At 36.7% G+C, this 26,322-nt stretch overlaps 1 protein-coding gene across 1 annotated transcript in view; it reads left to right on the top strand.

The window, feature by feature from the left end:
* LOC145664842 (uncharacterized) overlaps window positions 1-26,322 on the top strand; it is a 332,279-nt gene that overhangs the window by 293,590 nt on the left and 12,367 nt on the right. The window contains exon 6 of the mRNA XM_081731852.1: window positions 9,582-10,906. Coding sequence (XP_081587978.1) covers window positions 9,582-10,906 — 1,325 coding nt within the window. The remainder of the gene's footprint in view (window positions 1-9,581; window positions 10,907-26,322) is intronic.

The following is a 26,322-nucleotide window of genomic DNA, read 5'->3' as shown; positions in this document are numbered from 1 at the left end:
CCGGCGATGAATGTTCCTGAGCACACAACCTTCCACAATCAGAAATTCAATTACAGCCCGCTGTTTCAATCGGACATCACCATTGGATGCCATGAATTGCTTCATTACTCTAGAACGAGAAGAGACAGCAAATTGAAACAAGTGACATTCTATAGCTTAAACATCAGTGCATTAATGATTAACAGTTCAGAATGTTTGCAATACTATTGGCAAAGTAGTAGGCTTGGAGGCATCACTTTCTGAATCACCCTCGTATTACGCCATAACATAACAGTATTGTTACAGTACCGTAGCTTTCCGCTTAATTATCTTTGAAATGAAATTGTTGGTCGATTTCGAATCGATTAAAGGAGAATAAGTCGACAAGTAGCATTCAATGTTGGTTGAAATCATAGTTTCAGAATCAAAAGAACTGATTTAGTGTTGTGGTAACTGCATAAGTCGATTATCTGTGCGAATAAATCGAATAAGTGAATACAGGGTTTTAGAATGAGAAAGGGAAATTAGCTTTTCTTTCTCTTACGATTGCAATTGTTAGTTGTGTGATGCAAATCTATGTATTTTAAAAAAAAATCGATGTGTTCCTATTTCTTTATATATCAAGAATAGTGTTGTAAAAAAACGGTTTTTTTTCTGTGAAGTTTTTTTCAATAAAAAACATCGTTCTTTTTCATGTTTTTTTTTCAAAAATCTGTTTTTTTTCTGGCAACTATTATTTATTGATTTATGTTGCAGATTATTGAAATAATCAACAGAACTTGAGTCGAAGCCCTCGTAACTTACAAATCGTTTGTTTCTTTGAACCTATACGAGCAAAATTGTTTGATTATTCCTTTCGGTCCCAGGTCATTTTTAGCGTTTTCCTACATTTCCAGTTAGTGACTTATTGCTCAAAAACTATTCATTCGATTGATATGGTTAAGGCCTTGTTTTTAAGAAAATGGATGTGGCTATTTTTTGGTGTAAGTTGCATTGCAGTGTTACCAACGGGTGGGAAATTATTAAGGGAAATGTAGGGGTGAAAATTTACAAAAAATTCCCTAACCGAATTTCAAAAATTTTTTGTATCTGGCACCACTGCTGCTATATGGGTTCAAGTCACCTAAACAAATCTTTGGTGTGTTGACAAGGTTCCGTGAAATCCTGAAGTCGCTGGCTTCCATTCAAAGAGGGAAAGAAAAAATTCTGTCATACACATGAAATTTTGACACTTTTTACGCCTCAGAGGCAAAAATCAAATATGCCGGGATACAGGTTCTCTAATTCTGCTATTGAAACTTTTTATTGTGCGTTCTGTAGAGCAAAAAGGAAGCTTTCAGGTAGTGGTACGTTTGTTTCAATGTAGCCAGTAAGAGGGTAATAATAGAGGGGAAAAGGGAAATTTTCCGAATTTTTCACCTAATAGTTGTTTAGGAATTAATTGTTTTGGCTGGAAACGCTGCCATCAGACAGACGAAAGCTATCTGAAAATAAACCGCAGTACTCGAAGAATATATCCTACAAGTATCATGGCGATATATAACAAAGTAAACATGAAATTTAAAAAATCTCATTCTACCTCAGAAATTCACCATTTTCTTACAATTTCCAGAACATGGTTTATTATAAACCTCAACTGTACTTTCCCTAATTATCCTAGTGAAACTTTTTATGGTGTGCTGTGTAGGCTAAGGATGAGACTGTTAGACACTGGTACATTTGTTTGAATGTAGCCAACAAGAAGGAAATAATAGAAATAAAAGAGGGAATTTTCCCAAAATTTGCCCCTAAAATCTGGAATTAAAATTTTTTGTAGCTAGCAACACTACTATCAGACACACACAAACTATCTTAAAATAAGCTTTGGTATTTCTCTAATATATCCTACAAGTTTTGTGACGATATCTAATAAAGTAAGCATGTCAATAACAAATATCTCATTCTACCTTAAAAAAAATCACAGTTATCTCTTCAATTAGAGAACAAGGTCCACTGTAAACCTCAACTGTACTTCCCCTAATTATCCTATTGAAACTTTCTATAGTGTGTTGTGTAGAGCAAACACGAGACCTCCAGATACTGGTACGTTTGTTCCGATATAGCCAACAAGAGGGAAATAATAGAGAAAAAACATATATTTTTTTCAAAATTTCACCCTAAAATCTGGAATTAAAATATTCTGTAGCTGGCAACACTGCAACCAGACAGACCCAAACTATCTTAAATGAAACATTGGTACACCACTAATATATCCTACAAGTATTATGGCGATATTTAAGGAACAAAGTTTCTAATTATCAAAAATATATTACGGTAAAGAGAAAAGCAAGGGAAAACTAGAAAAATCAAGGGCTAGAACCTAAATACGAATTTTACGTGCGTCCCCTAATTACCCCATGTAACGATCTGTACTTTCGTTTGTTAAGTAAGGACAAATGTTCGATTGGCGTAAGTTGACTTGCACTCGGACGTATAGCTACGGATTTATAAACAAAAATTTCTAATTTTTTGCCCAAATATAGGAGAATTTTAAATTCCCTAATTGGCAACACTACGCGCAGGCCCGTCCAATTGATGTCAACAGTTAGGTGTCCATCCGAGGTATCTACCTGTCAAGTCTTAAGGATGTCTTTCTACAACGAAGGAAGCTACAGGGAAAAAATTTAAGGAAATTCGAAATTAGAAAATTTTCGAATTTTTACTGGGGTGAAATTCGACACCAGAAGAAAAAGAAATTAATATGATAAACTATAGTCCAACCACATTTTGCAAGAATAATATCCCGATATCTTAATTAGTGTCCACACTGGAGCGGATTAAACAAGTGACACACCTGTGTGTGCCACTTTGGCCACCTTGACCACCGAGTATACACTTGATTACATTTTTTTGACTACTAACTCGTGTTGTTGTTGTAGTTATAGTCTCGACTAATAATAATATCGTTGTAAACAATAACTTTATAAGGAAACTTTTTTCTCCTTTTTACATCTTAGTTCCAACACTGTTGGTGAGAAATGTGGGGTGTTTCAAAATAAATTTTGGGGTTTTAAGTCTTCGTAGTACTTATTACATTTTACGAACAATTATAAGCAATGCATGAAGTAAAAGAGCACCTCAAACAGTCTTTGCTACAAGTGTTCAATGTGAGATTCATTCATCACACGGCACACATCTAGTCGATAGGCGAGAAAGGCCATAAACTTTCCGCCATATGGCACAAAACACATTCAATTTAGGGGAGTTTCGTTTCAATCGTACCATCTCCTGAGGATTTGCTGACGGCCAGATGCAAACATTATGAGTGTTCACATTAGCTCTTAGGTGAAAAGTCGATTTATCACTGTAGACGACACGATCCAGAAAATCTTCATTGTTATGCAGCAATATTTCACTTGCGAAATTGGCACGTAAACCGTAGTTTAGGTTTTAGATCTGTAGCAACTAAACGTAGTAACGTTGTAAACAATAAAGAAGTAGTTGCAAGCGTCTCCTTAATATTCTTCACACAGACGGTTGCACTGTACAGGTTCAGTCTTTATTAAAACACAAAAAGCATTCTGCTCTCTAGTCTCCATCTTTACTACTTGCTCTTTCTAATGGCAGCCAGAAGAAACAACGTATGCACATGCGTGCGTACAAAACTGTTTGAGTTGCTCTTTCATTTGATATAATATTTAGAATTGTAAGTTAATTGTAATAGATACTACAAAGTGTCAAAAACCTAATATTAATTTTGAAACACCCTGCATTACTTCAAATTGAGTCATCCTATATTCAGATCCTAGTCAATTTGTCGCCTCGTGCAATGGCATAATTTTCCGCCTCCCCCTTTCTCCAGAAATAATAAATCTTAGAAGTCATTATTTTAAGTATGGTACTCCAGCATGAACAACAAAGGTGAGGGTAAGTACAGTCGCACTCAGAAAGGCTTAAATACTTATTAAAAATGCAATTCCGTTGTATCTATTTTTTTCTTTAAATGTTAATCTATTATGATAGTGAAAGATAAAGCAAACACACCTGCATAGGAAAGATGGTAATCCTTTTTATAGAATTCACTATCGAGCTTCAATCTCAATGTTTCAGTTTGCAATTCCAGTGCAACTAGCGCTTTTATCTTTATTTCTTGATTTTTCTTCCACATCTTCTAACATTTTAAAAGAAAACTTATTTCTATCTTCAATGATAAGGAACTTGCTTCTGACAAAAACAGGACTACTTTCATATCAAAACTGTGATAACTTACTAAATGGAAAAGATATTCACTACTATTCGAGAATTGAATTCTTGCATTTGACAACAATCAAGCGATTTGTGCTCGGATTTATTCGACCATTTGCTTTAGCATTGTCCATGTGGCCTTAAACTAATGCAACCTAAACATAATTTATGAATGTAGTATTCAAATAGAAGGTCAGCTTAGTAATTGTAACTACCATCATCATGAAGTCTGTTTCCAACAAGAAATATTTAATTTAAATAATATACTTATGACAGATTTTGCCGGACCATCCAAGCTTGCTGTTCCACGCAAATGCACGTGTTGCATATATACAGTGGCGTATTTAGGAGGGCTTCCGGGCTTAAGCTCCCCCGAAATCGTACTTACTATAGTAAAGAACAAATTCCATGGCTCTGGATAAGTAGAGTAACAAATAAAACACAGTTCTGACCAGAGCAGAATGAAATATATTAAAAACTATACTTACAATGTGTTACAGTTTCAAGGACCTAACGTCCTCTTCATCAGACCCAAACACTCTTCATGATATACTCTGTTTGTGTCTGATGAAGAGGACGTTAGGTCCTTGAAACTGTAACACATTGTAAGTATAGTTTTTAATATATTTCATTCTGCTCTGGTCAGAACTGTGTTTTATTTGTTACTATAGTAAAGTATATCAAATATCTTGCAGAATTTTCACATTTTCAGGCAAAGCTCCCCCCCCCCCGAATGTTAGCAAAGCCCCTCCCGAAACAAAATCGTAAATACGCCACTGCATATATGGTAGAGCCGGCTCTGCATATCATATATATCTAGTCGACAAATTATTTATATATGACATTTAGAAAAATACTATTAGGCAAATTAGTATTAGTTTTTACCTTTAGACAAGTTATTTGAATTTTATACTGTTCGTGACATTATTTTCGTGCTTATTAAAGGCCTGCTTTCACGAAAAAACCAAATTTCACTTCTACTTTTATTTCTTAGTTGATATTGATGAAAACTGCTGAAACCCGAATTGTTAATAGGTATGGTATTCATATAAATTGTAAAATATTTGTAGCATATCAGTATCTAGCGTTTAATTTATGTTGGATTTTACGGTGATTACACCTACATAAAAATATTTCATACTTAAATAGACGTAAGATGCATTACAAATGACTATTTGAAAAAAAAACGAAATTTAGAAAAAAAACGAGAGGCAATGTTTTTTTTCTAAAAAAAACGTACATTTCTGAAAAAATACGAACGGTTTTTTTTTCTATTTACAACACTAATCAAGAAGCACGCAATTTTATTGTGGATTATTTCAAATTTCTAATAAGCTTCTGTGCTTTTGGATGCCATGTTTATGAAGCGTTATACTTTACGTCTGGATTTACTAACGTTATTAGAATATTGATATTTCGTGAAGTTGCTTCCCATAAATCCGAGATTTCTACGGTAAAAACCCACATTAACAACACGTATGCATATCTAATTTTATGTCCATGAGGAAATAAATTCGAACCCCTGGAATGACCTTAACCGTATTGTGACATTACCTTCTGAATAACAACTAAGTTGCGTCGTGATTTATCATGCTGCATAACGCAATATTATACTATTTCTTATACCAGATCTCGCTTTTCTTTCGTTGCTGTTTCGTTGATGTTTTATAGACAATCGAAATAACTGATAATTTATTTTGTTATATGTCTTCAAGAATGTCATATATTTTGCTACATATATTTTGGAATTATATTCAGTGTGTGTTATACGGAATGAGGAAGATTTACAAAACATAAACATCAGAGGGAATTCATGAAAATTACTTCCTTGGCTGTGAGGTATATGATTCATAAATAAACCACATATGATGGATCTCAAGGAGACCATATATTAACTGAATATGTGAAACTAGTATCGCAAGGAAACTGGAAATTTCTCTGTTGCTGCTGTGCCCCCATCCCACTTCTGTCGTTCCGTCCGACAACCAAATCATCGATTAAGCGCTCCCGTACACGTCGTAAACTGCCGAGTACTATCTCCGTGGGAGCATTATCAAGGGAGGTATAAAACGTAGGGATATGACCCTTCCACGCTTTCTTAACCGGGAGAAAGACTCGGAAGGAGGCAGCGCACACGTACTCTTCAGAAAGAAAAACAACCAACTGGAGGATAACCTCTTCCAGGATTCCAGAAAATCCTATAAATAATACGAGTTTTCTCTCCCTTTCTCAAGCTTCCAGCTATGAGGTGCCAAATTGACATTGCTACATTGAGCTACGTACTCCAATGACCTTACGTCTCACCTCACGGATTTTCCAATAGCCACTCAATGCTTTCATTCCTCTCTGTGTCTCTTTCAAACCTAATAAAATGACATTCCATAATCGAGAAACTCCGGTTTCATCTTTCAAACATAAAACCCTCACTCAACACTCTGTGAAATATGTTTTATCCGTGCTTTGGATTACGTGAAAGCAGGATTCCTTGTTACCTTTTCTTTCTTTCTTCACAGCTTACATATTCACATCAGCATTCTCATAACGCGTCTAGACAAATTGACTATCCCCTCTCCTCCTTCTTTCGTAAAGTTTGAAAGACTTTTTTAAGACTTGGCGCTAGGATCATAAGAATACCTGCTTGTTTACATTCGTCAGATATCCTCGGTTCGAATCCAGAGATATCATTGCCATATGAAGTGGAATCCTCCAGTGAATCTTCCTCAGTGGAATTTTCTCTAACCATTTACCTGCCAAATTGAGAAGGAACTAAATATCTAACAAAAGTATGCTTGTTTTTTTGTAAATACAAGTAAATTTAGAATTTTATATGTTTTTATTTACAAAAATCGTTTTGAATGTGTGGAATATGTCGTGTTCCCATTGGGGAACATTGGCGCTTTCTAGTTTTAGAATGTAAATGTATATTTTTACATGAGTTTAGTCTTCTATTATTTGAGCTAAAATGAGAATGTTTCTTTTTTTTAAGTATACGTGTTTATTCTGCAGAATCCCCATGGTTTTACTGTGAAGAAGAATGGAATACAGATTTGAATACAGTATAATACAACAGCATATAATTTACAATATGAATATAATACAACTGGATATTCAATATATTTTTTAATCTTTACAGAAAAACAACAATAATATTACAATTGCATCAATGCCATGTTATTTAGGAAAACAATGGATGTGAATTTTTTTCTTGCATTCGAAACACTACAAACGAGCATTCTTTTTTCACATATGTTACATGTTTGAATCACATTGTATTAGGAAATGTCCATCAGTTTTTCTACGTGATGCAGAAATTGGTGTTTTTGGTCCTGGTCTTGATGTGATTCTCATCTTCTGGAGCATAAGAGTCATCGCCACTTCTTTCCAACCTCGGGGGCGCGGTGGCTCAGTGGTAGAGCGTTCACCTCCGGTGCTTGGGGTCCCTGGTTCGATCCCAGCTCACGCCATGTGGACTTTGTGGTGGACAAACATCGTGCTCGTGGGTTTTCTCGGGGTTCTCCCGTTTCCTCCCACTTTCTTCATTCCACCATTTCATTCATTTCTCATTATCACCGTCTTCTTTAGCCTAACCGGCATAACCGTGGGACGTAAAACTTAAAGATTTCATTTCATTTCCTTTCCTAACCTCAACGTGTTCACTTTCAGCAGTTTTACAAAGTTTTGGGGGTATTCGGACCAGTGGATCCCCTGCGTGATTGCACCCCTGATTCAAGATGTGTTACATACATATATTATTTGTTATATTAAAAATAAATGTAATATACGTAATGTTTAATAATATATTGTTATTAGTAGTAATTTCATAGATGTTTGATCTCTGTACTTGTAATTTGTTTGTAAACTATTTGAGTTCATTTACATGATTTCTTTCTCCTTCTCTTTGAGTGCAATTACTTTGTAGCAGGAGTGTTATTTATGGTTTCAGAGAGGGCAATTTTCCTCTAAGCATGAGATTTATATACATTTTAATGAATAAGATAGTTCTATACCAACGGAAATCTACTTATATCAGGGGTCTTATCTACCAAAATAAAAAAATAATGCTGCTGATAGAAATGTATTTGAATCAAATCAAGTTTCAAGTTAAACCTGAATAACCTACTAAATTTTCAAAAAAAAAAAATGATAAAATGATATACAATCAATACTTTGTTTGTAATGCTAAATTTTGACCGTATAAAATTAATGCCTTACGTACTATAAATAAAATTTAGTGTGTGTTTTTAAATGATAGTTCGACAAACTTGGTCATTTAGCACAAGGCAGCTCTCATGAACTGTAAAGGTGGAAGTAAAAATAGTTACGAAACAATTGCACAAGAACATAGTAAGAAAGTAATTATACGAGGTGTGATTGAAAACTGCGGTGAATAGTTTTTTTTTTTTTTTTTGAAACAAAGTAATAATCTTACATGTAATTTGATTTAATTTCCTTTAAAGAACTGTCCTTGACTAGAAATGCACTTATCCCAACGTTGAATCCATGACTGGAAGCATTTCTGGAAGGCTTTTTTTTTTTGGAAGGCATTCAGGTGTTCTGTCGTGCCCCCTCAATGTCAGGAATGGTGTCAAAATGTTTTCCTTTAAGCATGATTTTAATTTTTGAGAAAAGCCAAAAGTCGCATGATGCCATATCTGAAGAGCACAGCGAATGTGGACAGACAGGAATATTTTCCGGCCAAAAACTCGCCGATCAAAAGCAAGGTGTGGCACAGTGCGTTTTCGTGGTGAAGAAGGAAGCCATTTACCCATTTAATCGGCGGTAAAAATGCTTTCCACGGACCCATACGAGATGTTTAGTTCTTCGGAAAGCTCTCCGAACAGTTATTCGCCTGTTTGAACAAATGATTTGTGCCACTTTGTGTATGTTTTCATCTGTTTTTAACGTCGAAGGGCGTCTCGATCGTTGCTCGTTTTCAACCGACTCCTTGCTGCTTTTGAATTGCTCATACCGCTTTTAAACAGTCTTCAATGCCACAGCTTCATCGCCATACACTCATTTTAAGAACTCATGAGCTTCTTTGGGACTGTTTTTGCAGCTTAGAACAAAAGTTAATATTGGCGCGCGACAGACACTCTTAACACGTCCTCACTCTTCTGCTTCTAGAAGCCAACTAACATGTCACAACTCGTTCAAACACGTCATTGGCTGTACTAAAGGTTTAGGCTACCAGGCTTACTAGTTGAAATGGATACAACATTGATAGATGGCAATGTGCAACTACATTCACCGTACTTTTTGATCACACTTTGTATTTCAAACATAATTTAAATGAGATTACATTGTTATTGTGATTGTAATAATTACCGTAAATTACTAATAACGTTTAACATAATTTGTTTTTTCTTTGTATTTTACAGAGCAAGTAGACGAGGACGTCATAGCCGCTCACAAAACATTGCAAGAAGTGAAGAACTTGACGGAAGGAAAAGGTGGAGAGACAACAACTGAAGGAACGAAAAAGAAAACTGATAAAGACAAGAAAAAGAAGAAGAAAAAGAAAGTGAAAGAAGGTAAAAAGGAAAAGGCAGAACGGAATAATAGTACTGAGTTAGAAGAAAAAGATTCAGAAAATAGGAAAGGTAGTAGAAAAAAGCAGAAACAGGCGAAAGGAGGTAAAGACAAGAATAAAACTTCAGATTTCGAACAGGAGAGTAAAGCAAGAAGAAAAGAAATGGAGAAAGCAGGGCTTCACGTGTTTGAACCTGTAAAAGACAATAAGAACAATATCAACAATAATAATATTAATAATAACCCTCCAAACGAGAAAGATGAACCGGAACTTATATCAGGTGTTCTCAAGAACCAATGGGACAACTCATGGCCTGTATCACCGTACGGAGTTCAACGCCCAAGTCCGTGGCCAGGTTCTGTGTACTCCAGATATCACGATGGCCCAGTGCCGTTATCACCTTTGGACAGAGCCATTGCGGAATTGTCTTCGTCGAGAGGTTCTTCGGGGAGCAACAAGAACAATCACAGTAACAACGTCAACAATCAAGGTAATAGTAATAACAACGGAGGGCGTGTAATGTCAAGTTCGAACAACCAGTACTGGGGCTCCAGTTACAAGGGTAAGAGCACCAATAAACAGTGGCCTAATTTTACTTACCACAGAGTCACGACGAGTCCTCTTGGGGGTGGAGCGGGAAATGCCAATGGGAAGCTAGGAAGACAGCGTGGAGGACCAAATAAGCATCGGAGCGCGTACATTGCGGTGTCTGTCATAGCGCCACCGAAAGAAAGCAAGTTATCGAACAACTTACCACCACCATCGCCCCAGCAACAATCGAAACTACGTCTATTACCAGACAAAATGGACTCCTACGTTAAGTACGAAAGTCTTATGAAAGATCAACAGCACCAACCACAAACCCAAACAACGTCGTCTTCGGGCCAAAGGGACCAAAACAAAAATTTACTACAAGAAAGCCCAAGGACGTCTGTTTCATCATCAACAAATAATACGATCAGTAGTAGCAGAGAAAATGGTCAAAATGTAGTTGATACTTTGACAGAGTTTAGGGATCAGGGTGATCAAGGAAGAGGTGAGAAACCACGGATGACCTCTGTAAGCAAACAACTGATGCGAGACCCAATTGAAGAGGAGCTTGTGGAGGAGGTAGCCAGGAACCAAGTGCCCAATATGAAGTGGAATCACGCAAGACATCTGGACAAAATAGAGGTAAGCTTTTCCATGCATTTTCTGTTTATTTATTTATTTATTTATTCGTATAAGATAAATCCTAGGAAATATCTTAGGATTTATCTGAGAAAAAATGTTACGACATATCTCGTAGGAAATCCTGTCCTTTTGTGAAGATTTTTCCTGTCTGACCGAATGACCATTGCGAGATGTTGATCCATAGTGCATTGCGGTAAAAATTTGTATAAGAATAAATTAGCAAAACATACGTCATCTGTACCTGCACCCAGAGGAGGATCTAGCCTGGGGCCGGGGGGCCTAGACCCCCCAGTTTTTTGAGTGACAAAAATAATTTAAGCTATTACTTATATTTTTTGAAAGTTTATGGAAAACTCATTATATATCTTTCATAGTCTGAGTTCTAATTGCCCTCCCCCAGTTTTTAACTTCTAGATCCGCCTCTGCCTGCACCACTCTTCATTTTCTCGAGTATTTTTGCTCTTTCAACCACGTAGATCACCAAAGATGATTGTTTCACATCCATATTTTTTTTCACTTTCTCTCTATACAATTGAGCGTGCTCTATACAAGAGAAATCTCATAGGATCGTTCAGAACATAGGAAATGAGATGCGATCTGATGCCATACACGTTGAGATTTTGACTCTAGAAAAAATCGTAGATTTTCTAGGATATATCCTGTAGTGTATGGCGGGCCTAACTTCCCCGCAGCATTACTCATGAGCCTTTCTTTAATGTTCATTTCCAATTATCATTTTAAATTTAGATTTTTTTGTAACTGAAAAAAATCGCAAGAGATCGCTTAATCAAACCACTAGTGTTTAATAACAAAAATTATTTTTAGACAAATACTACCTGAAAACCCCCGTTCTTTCCACAAGAATAATAATCTTTATGTAATTCACAGTTCTGAATGGTATGCAGCCTGGAACACCGGGAAATTAGTTGGGTTGCCTACCTTACAGATATTATGATTCACTTTACGTATAAATTTTGACCCTCCCCCGTATAAACTTTGACCAACATTCCTAAGAGACACCAACAGTCCTGACAGTGACACCAACACTCCTAACAGTTACATCAAAATTCCTAACAGTGACACAACAGTCCTAATAGTAACACCAACAGTCCTAACAGTGACATCAATACTCCTAACAGTGACACCAACAGACCTAACAGTGACACCAACAGTCCTAATAGTGACACTAGCAGTCCTAACAGAAACACCAACAGTCCTAATAGTGGTACCAACAGTCCTAGCAGTGACACCAACTGTCCTAACAGTAAGATCAACAATCCTAACAGTGACACAACAGTCCTAACAGTAACACAAACATTCCAAACAGTGACACACCAGTCCTGACAATGACAAACATTCCTAACAGTGACCAAGACATTCCTAATAGTAACACCAACTGTCCTAACAGTGACACCAACAGTCGTACTAGCGACACAGTCCTAACAGTGACACCAATACTCCTAACAGTGACACCAACACTCCTAACAGTTACATAAAAATTCCTAATAGTGACAAAACAATTCTAACAGTGACACCATAGGGATGCGCACGAAACGAGACAGAGCTCTTCCAATGAAAAAAACAGATACAATTTTTTCGAGACGAGTCATAACTTTCGCGGCACCTTTTCGAGAAGAGACAGCCTCAAATCTTGTTTCGTGTGCATCCCTAGTCCTAACAGTGACACAAGCAGTCCTAACAGTGAGACTAACAGTCCTAACAGTGACACAAGCAGTCCTAACAGTGACACTAACAATACTAACAGTGACACAAGCAGTCCTAACAGCGACATAAGCAGTCCTAACAGTGACACAAGCATTCCTAACAGCGACACAACATTTCTAACAGTGACACTAACAGTCGTAACAGTGAGACTAACAGTCCTAACAGTGACACAAGCAGTCCTAACAGTGACACTAACAGTCCTAACAGTGACACAAGCAGTCCTAACAGTGACACTAACAATACTAACAGCGACACAAGCAGTCCTAACAGTGATACAAGCATTCCTAACAGCGACACAACATTTCTAACAGTGACACTAACAGTCGTAACAGTGAGACTAACAGTCCTAACAGTGACACAAGCAGTCCTAACAATGACACTAACAATCCTAACAGTGACACAAGCAGTCCTAACAGCGACACAAGCAGTCCTAACAGTGACACAAGCATTCCTAACAGCAACACAACATTTCTAACAGTGAAACTAACAGTCGTAACAGTGACACCAACAGTCCTAACAGTGACACCAACACTCTTAACAGTGACACAACACCCCAAACAGTAACACAACACACTTAACAGTGAAACAGCAGTCCTATCAGTAACACCAAAATTCCTAACAGTGACACATCTCTAAAAAAGATACAAGTCTCATCAGTGATACTGATACGCTACGACAGCGTGATCTATGTAAGCATCCGCTAAGACAGCGTTCCTTTAATATTTCTGACCCACTTTAGTCACTATTGCGTATGAGATGAAACACCGATTTAATGAGCGGTACGTGTATTATATAAACAAGTTCAAGCATTGGTAGAATTTCCATCAGTCAGCTCGATATTACTTTTCACCAATCATCTACAATTCTCGGGTAAAAAATAAAATATTGGAAACCTCATGTGTAAGGAGTAGAAACGTGTTTACAAGTTACAGTGACTGTTTGAATCTGTTAACCTACATAGTACTTGATAACACTTGGCAGTCGCTATTTGAGAGTAACTTTTAAAACAAAATTGGTAATCAACAAGTACTTCTACTTCCGATGTTGCAAATTGCCTTCAATTATTTTGTGTTGTTGTTATATTTTTATTATTTTCTTGTTTGTATAGGAAGGGGGAGTCTCGTATACGATGTTATAACAGGAAAAGTTGATGGAAGTGACACTCGTTCACGATACACTTAAGGGCATTGAGAGGCTGCCTTGAAGGCTTTCGGGGGGGAGGTTGGGGGAGGAGAAGGTAGAAGAAAGATGAACGTTGCTAGTGGAAAATCAATGAAAAGAGTGAAAATGACACCAGCTCTTGATGCTTCATCTCAGACAGATGTTGCCAGCTATTGAACCAAGGAAAATGAGCAGCCCTCTTTTTTTTTTTTTTTTCATTTTGGCCTCGCTTTTTTTTTTTTTTTTTTATCCGTCTGTGGCAGATTGCGAGATAACGAGCTTGGTTAAAATTACAAGAACACGCATGTTAACAGAGACGGTGCTAACTGAAGAGAAATGAAGGGAGCAAAGCGTCTGCTCCGAATCTAGAAACAAAGGGTCGAAAGAGTATGCTCACCTGGTAAGTGAAAAGTCGTGAGTTCGGACCAGGGGCGGCCTCATTTGAAAGTCTCGGAAATGGTGTGCACTCTCCCTCCTGAGTTTTTGTATATTTTTATCAATAGGGAAATAATATACCAATGAAAAATGTGAAAAACTGTTTACATCAAGAGGGGTCTTCTCTCCTCATCCCTCAGTGGATAAAGATGGCAATATAGCCGGAAAAAAGTCCGAGCGTTAGCATTTTCTAGCGTTATTATTTTTCATACATATATTTACTTTGAGTGTAGCTCATATACGGTCATCACGCTAAGCTTTAGTGCTTACAACGTACACCAACGTTGTATCCCGTGGAATAAACCTTTGAAACGAAGCTTCCCTGTTTTTATATAGAGTTATAATTCGAATGGCATGTAATGGCATTGTAAATGCTACACAATTGTTTTGCTGAAGTGTTCACTTTTAAGTTGTAGAAATAAATGTTTCCTATCTGCCCCTTTTCCTTATATTTCTTTGCAAATGCAGCAATCCGCGCCTATGATGATGGCTTCGGTGGCACGACGCGAACTGTTCAACTCGCTACAGAACAACATAGAGACCAAGGGTACGCTTGCCATATATGTCTGCACCAAACTGGGAATAGACGGTGCTGCAGAGGACATGCTGAGCTTTGCATATGTAGTTGTGCGGACATTCTTCAATGATTTTAGCAAGCGGTGGAAGAAATGTTTCAGAACGAAAGACCAATTTCTCAAGGCGTATAGTGTATGGCTTGATAAATCATTTAAATTTGCCCCAAAAGTGAGTGTTTTGTTCGAATGTTCAACTAGTATACTTGGTCTGTCAACGACAAAAGTTGAAAGATCAAAAAAAAGTATTTGGGCGATGTACAGAAGACAGGAAAGCAAATGAAAGTGAAGCCGTTAGTAGAATCACACAACCAGAAAGAAATACTGTATCAGGGGCGGATCCAGGACAGACTTCTGGGGGGACGGTGGGTTGTAATACTGCTACTTAGAGCTACTTTTAAGAGCTCCAAACTCTAAGATGGGTTTTATTTATATATTTAAAATAAGAAGGTTTCCATGGATCCACCACTGTACTGTATACTGCAAAATATTATTTCCGAACTTCGAGTTAGCGGGACGCAGCCTCCATTGTAAAAGAGGTTACACAAACCAGCTCTCGGCGAGCCCTATACTTGTTACATTGTCATACACAGAAGAGAAATTGCTAGCTTTGTCTGCAAATGGGGTGTGATGGTAGCACTGGCCACAGTGAATACAGACGTTTGTAGATAATATTACTCAAAGTGATGCTGATATATTTATAATCTCAACGATACCGCTGCAGCTTTATTGTAACCAAGAATATAACAAAAGGTTGATATTGTGGCAAAACCTGCGCCCTTCGTCGACAAGTTTCTGTCATCCAATCAAACTAACGTATATACAAGGAGACAAAAGAATTAGCAAGGCAAGAAATAATTACACATTATTGAACGACAGGTATCAGAACTTCACTCAACAACAGTGACCGCGAATGAAGTGGATGTATCTCTGGTGACGCACATGATGACTATGATGAATGGAAAGATAAGCGATACTTTGACATTCCGTCAGAATATTGCTGTGTGCAGAGGTAAGCCATTTAAAATGAACAATTTGGACATGGCAAACAAGCAAACCGAACATGACCCGGAAAAATATCGTTTTGGCCTATCTGTGTTGCATGCCTGCAGTGGCGTATTTACGATTTTGTTTCGGAAGGGGGGGGGGGCTTTGCTAACTTTATTCCTGGAAATGTGAAAATTTTACAAGATATTTCATTTACTTTAATATAGTAAATACAATTTCGGGGGTTTAAGCCCGGAATCCCCCCTTAAATACGCCACTACATGCCTGGATATGATTTTCGAATGTATTATCCACATGTCACACAGGCTTGAAGTGAGAAAATCGCAAATGAGAAGTTTACCTGACAATAACGCCTATGAAACATGTAAACATGATGTTGCCCAATGCTTAGGTCAAATAGTGGAATTGCTCGCCAATAAACCGAAACCGAGAGGTAGCGGGTCGACGAATGACGGTAACACAACTCTGTGGGTTTTTTTTTTTTTCCTTCTAGATTGTTCAGTTAGCTTCATAATGTTCAGTTAGCTATGTTCTTGTTCTTTAGTTGCAGGCTCATATTCTTATTTAAATATATATTCAAATTCATTTGTAATATTCTTGTTGCGATTACTGTGTCTGTATTATATTTGTACGTACATTTATTTTTCTCAGACCGTGTTTCTAATTACATGCAGTATGATAATAAAAGAACTGCAATACGTTTCTTACTACATTTATCACTTTATTGACACAGAAATACTTCGACTTGCGTCATCTATTTTTCCGGCTAGATCTTTATTTTTGTCCACTGTGCCTCCTCTTTTCCAAGCAAAATCTGAAATGACGCTGCCGGTTCGAACCCTAAAAGATATCGAGAAGTGGTTTTAGCAATCGATTCAAGAATAAGTTCTATCTCTTTCCTTAACCCTCTATTCAATCCAGAAGTGGTTAAAATAAACGATTATTGAAAGTTCTATCTCTTTCCTTAACCCTCTATTCAATCCAGAAGTGGTTAAAATAAACGATTATTGAAAGTTCTATCTCTTTCCTTAACCCTCTATTCAATCCAGAAGTGGTTAAAATAAAAGATTATTGAAAGTTCTATCTCTTTCCTTAACCCTCTATCCAATCCAGAAGTGGTTGAAATAAACGATTTTTGGTTGCAATGTTTATCGAAATAGAAGAAAAACAGCAAGAAACAGCGCTTTTTCGTATGAATTGAGCGTGCGAGTTAATTGCAACAGTAGATGTAGATATACTACTTCAAGTTTGAGTATTGAATTCCCATAATTTGGAAGTCTACTGTAGTATGTAGTTTCACACTGTGAAACGAAACTTAGTTGTTTTCTTATGATGTTGCTTCTGTAGTGCATTTCCGTGTTGTATTGCATAGTTTCACTTATTCTATTTTGGATTTCGCGTTGTCACTATTAATCTTCATTTCTCTTCTTCTTTTCATCAGACGTCATGTTTCTTCGGAGATTCTCTTTTAATTTTTCTTCATTGTGCAATTTTCTATTTTCGTAGCTATATCCATCTGAATTTTTGTAACCTTCCTGTTACCTCCTGAAATGTCCATATCCTATTTAAGTGTGGCAATACTTTTTTCAGTTCTACGTTCTTGATTAAAGTCCTTTTCTACAGGTTCCTGTCGCATTACTAGCTTACTTCTTTCCAGTTTGTGAAGTTCGAACACTTTACCATTCGATAGTCACTTCCTATATTGAACCTGTTCAGAACATTGAAGTCTTGAATAATGTATGTTCTATTTCACATGATGTAGTGAATTTCGCATGTATTTAAATTTCGGATATCTCCATGTTCAACCTCTGTACGGCTTTTTCTTGAAGAGGAAATTCATAACACAGATATCTTCTCGGCTTAGATTAATTCTACAAAAGGTTTCCACGTTCGTCTTTTTCGCAATATCCGAGATTTCCTATTAAGTTTTCGTTTGGCTTTTTTTTTTTTTTTTTTTGTCGTATTCTAGCACTGAAATCTTCCATGATATCATTATGTTTTTTCGTAAATTTTTTCCACTTCCTCTTTTGAGTGGCTTGTTGGAGCATGCATTTGAATCACTTGGGTGGTGTATATCTCTGGAAGAGTTTGATAACAAATCTTGCTACGTGACCAGAGGTACTATCTATGTTCAAGACTTTTTTTTTAAGTTTTTCGTTGATAAGAAACTAAACATAACCGGTCTTACCACATCCTGATCCTCTGTAATAGAACAGGTGTTCGCGTATCAATTCGATTAGTATTTTTTTCTTATTTTGCTTAAGGCCAATCGTACATTGACCAGAGGCAGGACAACGATACCGAAGCAGATGGAGGCAGCAGTAGATGTGGGGAGAGAGAGAGAGATCTGAGTGCATTGACTGTGTATCTCAATCACAACGTTTGTCTACCACGTACTCGTGCGAATATGCGATACTGTACATCGGTTCGACTGTCCTATCCTGTGCTCAAAGTGCAGCCGAATTAATCCGACAATCTCTCAGATAACCTTAGCTTTCCTTCCAACTCGTGGAAGTTTGTTCCTGCTGAGAGAGATCTTGCATTACACAGGGCTAGCATAAATGATCAAGTCATTTTGAAAAGGCTATATTTTCAAAAGTATTACACATACAAAATACATGAAAGATATATGAAAATAACCACAAACTCACCAAGTTTATACGCCCTCCATCAATGTTCAATATGTTCCCCTTTGATGATACCACATACGTCCAGACGATACTCGATCTCATTCCGTACATTTTGTAGCTTAGTCCTGTCAAATGTCTGCACTGCAGCACTGATGTGTTCTTTGAGCTCCACTAAGGATTGCGGTAGTGGAGCTACATAAACAAGGCCCTTAACGTACCCCCACAGGAAGCAGGGCGTTAAATCAGGAGATCTGGGAGGCCAGGGGAACAAGGCTAGGTCATTCTCACTAATACACCCAATCCAGCGATGCGGAAGTTCTTCGTTTAGGTAGTCACGAACTGGGATAGATAACGGATTCGTGTTGCCACCTAGAATACACAATGCAAACCTAGAATACACTTGCAAACTATCTTTCATGTGAGTGCGTGTAATAATTTTGAAAATATAACCTTTTCAAAGCGAATGAATCATTTATGCTAACCTTGTATTAAATAGTTGTTCCGATGTCTTCGGCCCATTCTACACCACATGTTAAAATCGTGCGTAATTATTATCATTATTAAGATCTAATTATTATCATGTACACTATCAAGCACCCAAACCCGATACCATATTTAGGTAGTTATCCAATAACTTCGTTAAATACATCATTATGATGATTTAAACCATTGAGTAGGGAGCGACATCTAGTAGCGCCAGAGAAACAAGTGATGCAAGTAGTGACATGTACACTCATGTCCAAAATTATTGTCGCATGTCTATAAATATACTGCTGTAGAAATATAATTTGTTAGCGAATTCACCCGGTATTTCTTATAATGTTAGTATGTGTATAATCGGCAAAGCTATTATGTGGCAAATTTCATGTCAAAAGAGCAGTAAATACGAACAATAAAACTTTCTTGTCCATTTAGCAACATTTTATTTTATTCATTCTAATTTTCATATTTATAATTCTTTTGCTATGAAATTTACCACAAATATACATTTCCCGATTATACACATAGTATCAGTATTAAAAGTACCTGCAAAATCATTATCAAATTACATTCTTACAAGAACATAGTTATAGATATGCGACAATCATTTTAGACATGAGTGGTACGCCTGATGGTTTACAATTAAGAATTAACGTTACACATAGTCTGATACATTCTTATTTTACTAATAAGGTCAGTTTTAAATGATAACATGGTCCCCTCCGCAACTCTGAGAATACTTTGCACTATTATAGTTGAGTATCTACCAAGGTATATATTAAAATGCCAGGTTTATATGTTTGTGGTCAAGAAAAAATTATGTTTGTGAACGTTTATACGTTTGTGGTTAATCCTTTTGACAATGATATCTCGGAAACCACAAGCTATAGAAAGATGCCGTCTTCACTGATAGACTGCAAATTTTGTATAGATTGTTCAGTTATAATTGAACATTTTTTTAAAAAAATGGCCGTTATTTCTTATTAAATATTTAGGGCTACATTGGGAGTGTTCAAATTTTAAAAAAGTAAAGCATCATATCGTATGAGTTATACATTTCAACAGCACACAGTTGTATACAGAGGTAGTATGTCTCTCAGGCGTTTATTTCATGTCCAAATGATAATGAAAAAACGAAGGATAACCATTTCTCCAGTCTAAGATGAATCTTTATTGTTTGGAGTGTTCTGTGCAATGAACACCATATATTATTGACATTATAATTAATTGTGTATGTGTTTGCTTATTACATACTGCATGTAATATAATCACTGATCATACATTAATTTGAAAGTCCAACCGGAAGTAGGCTCAAACCTTGCAAAAGGTGTGAGGTATTGAAAAAATCTCTTCTTTATGGTACCCCTTACCGATTTTTATTAAGACGTCTTTCAGCTGTATCTGTAAAGGGACAGATGTTGTAAGGAAGGAATGACAAGGAGAACCATGCTCATAAAATATGTGAATGAGGTTCTGCTAGTATATACTGCAATTCCAGAATTGTGTAATCATGTTACTTATTCTAAACTTACATCAAACAGTTGGGAAAACAGAAACTTAAAGACGTAACTGTGCACTGACCTACTGGTTCGTACTGGAGAATAATTCCAGAGAATAATTCTGACTTCTGGTGGATTTTTCTAACTATTTTTTTAACAAAATGAAATCAAGAAAATACGTAAATTAACCCTTGTATACACACAGAAACGTTTTTCTTTCTTATGTAGGCGATCCAGTGGTTTGATTACGGGAATAAAAGCCGTAAACACCCAGAAAGAGCATAACAACTTAAATGCAAAATACTTCCTTCGAAAAAAAAAAAAGAGAGAGAAAGAAAGAAAACCCTGTTTTTTTCTACATTGGTAGCTTTAATTGAGTTTTGGGTAACGAAAAAAGGTACTTTTAGGAAAATCCTTTCCTTTTTCTTTTAATCTTCAAAGGTACAGTTGGAAGTTGACACTCCACAGAATACTCAAGTAGAGGGAGTCTGCTCTCTTGTCATTTTCTTTTTTTTTTCCGTCTACGAGTAACTTGTGCCACAAAAGAGTCAGTCGCATTCAAGTTTTCTTCTTCTTCTTCTTCAGTTGCAGACGAGAAGTTAGAAGAAAAGAAAGAAAGGAAAGAAACAGAAGAAGAAGAAGAGAAAGAAGGAAACTTTGACTGTGCTGTCAGTTCACTTTGTACTTGACTTTAAATAAAAAAGTACGTGACTTGAACTCTTTCAAGTGGCAAGAGGTTTTTAAGATCGTTCAGTGAATGTCGCCATGGTTACTAAAGCGAAGAAGAAAAAAAAAGAGCTTGGACCGAATAGATATAAACATACTTCTTTAACTGGTGTAGGTACGTACTTCTCCCCCCCCCCCTCCTCATTCGCTTTTCATGGGAAAAAAGAAAATCGAAAAAAAAAAATATCCAACGTTGAGCCCCAAGTCTGTGAATGTATTTGAAATTCTGTTTTTCTCTTAACAGTTCTGTCTGTGTGTTTGTGTATGTATGTATGTGTCCTGTGTATGTAGACAGCCAAAAGCGAACTAGATCTCAGTCTGTTTGACGTTGAGTAGGTAATATCTTCTTGGCAACCAAAATGGAAAACAAATCTCTAGAGGGATTTTAGAGTTTTCTTTCGGAATAAAACATTGTGGCACTTTTATCTTTTTTTCTTTCTTTCTATGTAGAAATCAGTGTGGCTTTTATATATATATATACAGTGAAACCTCTACTAACGGATACCTCTATAAAGCGGACACCTCCCATAACGGACATATTTTGTAATCCCCAAACACCGTAATAGGAAAAAACATATTGGCAAACCTCTCTAAAGCGGACACTCTCTAGTACGGACACGGACAGTCTTTCTTGTCTTTTATAGGTATTATTTACCTCCGTATTACGGACACTTTCTCTAAAAACAAGTTGAAAAGTACAGTAAAAATATACTTTTAGTAATTCATACTATGTCACCAAGGAAGAACATGAGGATGTGACAACATTTTGCCTCCTAAACTGTCTGCCCAGCAACTCTGAAAAAGGGTCTCTGTTTCTCAACACCCTTATAACCTTTGCTTGCATTCCACTCCCACCCAACCTGCTTCAGAAACAAAAGTGATTGACAGTTGCCCACTGTTTGGGATGACACATCATTCTACTGTCCCTCTGGAATCTCTAACCAAGCAGAAGACAAGTTTGGTATTTTTGACCACGGATACGCATATTGTCTTTAAAAAAAAGTCATTACTGGACTGCAATTAACTCACAAAATAAAGCAACATACCGAAAACGTAATAAGTAGCGATAAATGTAAAGTGCAGAGAACTATAACATCTTATTCCCATGTTGTGCCTCGAACATAGGGAACTGGATGACGTATGCAGATACAGTAACATTTTGGTAATATTCATAAATACATGATTCATGCAAAAATATTTTTTCTAATTGCATATTCTAATCGTATTACCTTGTTTATTAAAAGAAAATATTGAAACCTCTTAAGGCGGACACCTCTCCATAGCGGACAATTTTTGATTCCCCACGGCTGTAAAGCATTTATAATGCTTTAGGAGCAGTAAACCTAAAAATAGATAAATAAAAACAAACATACAACGATGCCAATTTAGTAGTATATTATTATTAGTCAAATATTAAAATTTAAAAAAAAAATATGCATAACACAGGAAAAAAGTAGTGTTTTAATATGTAGTAATAATATAAATTTAGTTCGTCAAAACTTTTTTTACAGAAGCTTCTAAGAGAAATCGTACGTTTTAAATTCATTATTTCTGGGTCGAATGAAACGCTTATACCTTACCATAATGGACGCCAACACAAGAGGTTTACCATCGCTCATCTACACCAACACTCTTACATAGGCGCCTGAGCCATGGGGCAAAAGGGGTCATTTGCCCCCCCACTTTCAAGACTGGGGGGGCAAACATAGCATTTTGCCCCCTCACTTTCGGGGCACCAAACAATATCCAAAAGTCTTATATATATATATATATATATATATATATATATATATATATATATATATATATATATATATATATAATGGTGTCAGGTTTTCATCTATAAGGTTCAAGATGCATATGCTTGGGTCAAAATTAGTGAACCATACATAGGCAACAGCTGGAAAAGAAAAATTCAAGATTGTCAGATTTTGGTAAACCATCGATACAAAGAGCTAGATTCCAGCATTCTTTTAATGCTAGGTCAGTTTTAAAATGCGCATGTCCAAAACAATGTGGAGGATTAAAACCGCAGATGGAAAAGTGGGTACAATAACCTGTCAATCACATCCTCAGGGTGTCCCGTGCCGCATTAGAAGAAAGAACATGGTAGAAAAACGAGGTAAGGTCAACTTCTGCCCGTATCTGTGAAGCCAAAGAAAAGTATAGGAGGAGGGTGGGCACTTCTGCTATCAAGTGACAGTTCATATTGATCTGTTGATCTTTTAACTTTCGAACAAAGCATTCTTTTAATGCTAGGTCAGTTTACGGTACAAGAGAGACTCTCACCAATCTTCGAACAGATGAACATTTTGACAGGGTTTGGACTAATGCAACGACAAAAAGAGAGTTGTTAGGCGTAGAAGAACCAATTCTGCCACGTCAGCGAAAAATTCCGAGACGACTGGACGATGGCTTTCCAAATTACACTTTTAATGATGTGAAACACTTATATAAAGTAGAAATCTGGTATAGACTATTGGATATAGTTTGTGGTGAGATCGAAAGACGGTTTGACCAACAGGACGTGAATACAGCGTTACACACAGAGAAACTTATTGTGAAAGCCGCATGGGATATACAATATGAAGGAGAACGGAGATATGTACTTGATACATATAACGATGATTTGAACGAAAGTAGACTTCGAGTTCAGCTAAGAATGTTTCGTGATGTCGTTATAAACGATGCCAGAGGAGATGTTTCAGTGCAAGACGTCGTTGATATTTTAAGTAGCATGGGGAATATGTCATACCTCTTCTCTGAAATTAAAACTTTGCTGGAACTACATTTACGTTTACCCGCTACAACGGCTACTGCTGAAAGAACGTTTTCAGCTCTGCGTCGATTAAGGACCTATCTTACGAGGGACCCTATCCAAGTGCGACTCTGACTTCGAGTCGAGACTATGGTCGTTGGATACCTTGTCCCAAAAGAACATAACACGAAAAGTGATACATCCTCGATCGCAACCGTTGCAGAGATATAAGCGTGAAAAGTTCGAAATTGAGCTCCATACTATACATTACAAAGTCAGCTTCCGGGTCAGATTTGGCGGAAACGGTCAGGTAAGGAAACTCAGCGAATACATATCAAAGTAGTGTTGGGAGCCCACCACCTTTTGAATGAAAAAAATGTTGCCCCCGGGGCACTCGCAGGGTCCCAGGCGGGGTCCAACTCAAAATTGGCAAATGGAACCGGGGGTCAAGTAGCATATTGTATGAAAGCTAGTGTTAAATAAAAGAAGATAGAACAAATCTCAACTCTCTATGATGACCCTGTGCAAACGGGCAACTGGTCAAAATGTCAATACAACCTACATCAGAAAATATATGGCCACTGTGAGAGACTCTGCAACAATTTGTTTAACTTCAATACCTTGCACTTTTAAACGTGTTTTTCTGTCTTGTTATTGTCACAACTTAACGGATTTAGAAGAGTGGCCATATATTTTCTGATGTAGGTTGTATTGACATTTTGACCAGTTGCCCGTTTGCACAGGGTCATCATAGAGAGTTGAGATTTGTTCTATCTTCTTTTATTTAACACTAGCTTTCATACAATATGCTACTTGACCCCCGGTTCCATTTGCCAATTTTGAGTTGGACCCCGCCTGGGACCCTGCGAGTGCCCCGGGGGCAACATTTTTTTCATTCAAAAGGTGGTGGGCTCCCAACACTACTTTGATATGTATTCGCTGAGTTTCCTTACCTGACCGTTTCCGCCAAATCTGACCCGGAAGCTGACTTTGTAATGTATAGTATGGAGCTCAATTTCGAACTTTTCACGCTTATATCTCTGCAACGGTTGCGATCGAGGATGTATCACTTTTCGTGTTATGTTCTTTTGGGACAAGGTATCCAACGACCATAGTCTCGACTCGAAGTCAGAGTCGCACTTGGATAGGTTCCCTCGTTAGAAGCACTATGACTCAGAGTAGACTTAATCATGTTGCTGTTCTTCAGATTCACCAGGAAAGACTTGACAAATTAAATGTGCGTGATATAGCAAATGAATTCGTATTAAAGACAGAAATCCGCAGAAAAACATTTGGTTGTTTCTGAAGCCAAAAAAACTATTGTGTATATGTGGTGTGTTGGGAACTGCGAGTGATAGTGATATAGTTTGTGATTTTTTTTAAATCGTATAAACAGCTTCTACTGTATCTTAAACATTTCGAATATTTGGTGTTTATATATATTTTTACAAGACCAGGAAATGATCATTTTCAAGAAAGAAGCCTTAAATTTACGTGAGTAATAAACATATTACTTTTTTTTACCATGGTAGAGCAATGCAGTAATTTAGTATATAATTAGTTCGTTCTTGTATAATGCTTTCAAAAGGCAAAATTCATTCCTAATTCGATTAGCAATGGTTGTTCATATTGCTGTTCATAGTGAAAAATTGTTTGGCTTCTGGGCGAGTATTTTTTGTTGTGAAATTCATCGAATTATCGATGCCTTGTGTGGTAAGAGAGTTCCGTGAGGAGAGTTTTTGTGTGTGTGTGTGTGTGTGTGTGTGTGTGTGTGTGTGTGTGTGTGTGTGTGTGTGTGTGTGTGTGTGTGTGTGTGTGTGTGTGTGTGTGTGTGTGTGTGTGTGTGTGTGTGTGTGTGTGTGTGTGTGTGTGTGTGTGTGTGTGTGTGTGTGTGTGTGTGTGTGTGTGTGGTGAAATCTACCAATGTTTTCGGATAATGTTCCCATTAAGGTGTCGAAAATTTTAATCAACCGAAAACCACTAGTAATTGAGGTTAGCGCAATTTATTTGTTGATTGCACAATTTAATGTCATTGTTATCAGAACATTCATTTACAATAGTGTGTTTTCTTCGTTGGGGTCTTACGTAGCGCAATTTGTAGTCTTTCTTCCCGATAGGATGCTCAACAGTGATCGTCTTCTCGTACGAACAGCAACCATGATTGCTGTAGACCACAAATAAAAATTGAAGCTATGCTTATCCTCAAAGCCAATGACAGAAAGAATTATTTTAATAATAATAATAATAATAATAATAATAATAATAATAATAATAATAATAATAATAATAATAATAATAATAATAATAATAATAATAATAATAATAATAATTATTATTATTATTATTATTATTATTATTATTATTATTATTATTATTATTATTATTATTATTATTATTATTATAAAATTCACTTAATCTTTAT

The sequence above is a fragment of the Thermobia domestica genome, chromosome 11, assembly GCF_964235325.1.
Source record: "Thermobia domestica chromosome 11, izTheDome1.hap1.1, whole genome shotgun sequence".
Taxonomy (NCBI): domain Eukaryota; kingdom Metazoa; phylum Arthropoda; class Insecta; order Zygentoma; family Lepismatidae; genus Thermobia; species Thermobia domestica.
The sequence above is the reverse complement of the archived record's forward strand: the minus strand, read 5'-3'. Positions and strand labels throughout refer to the sequence as shown.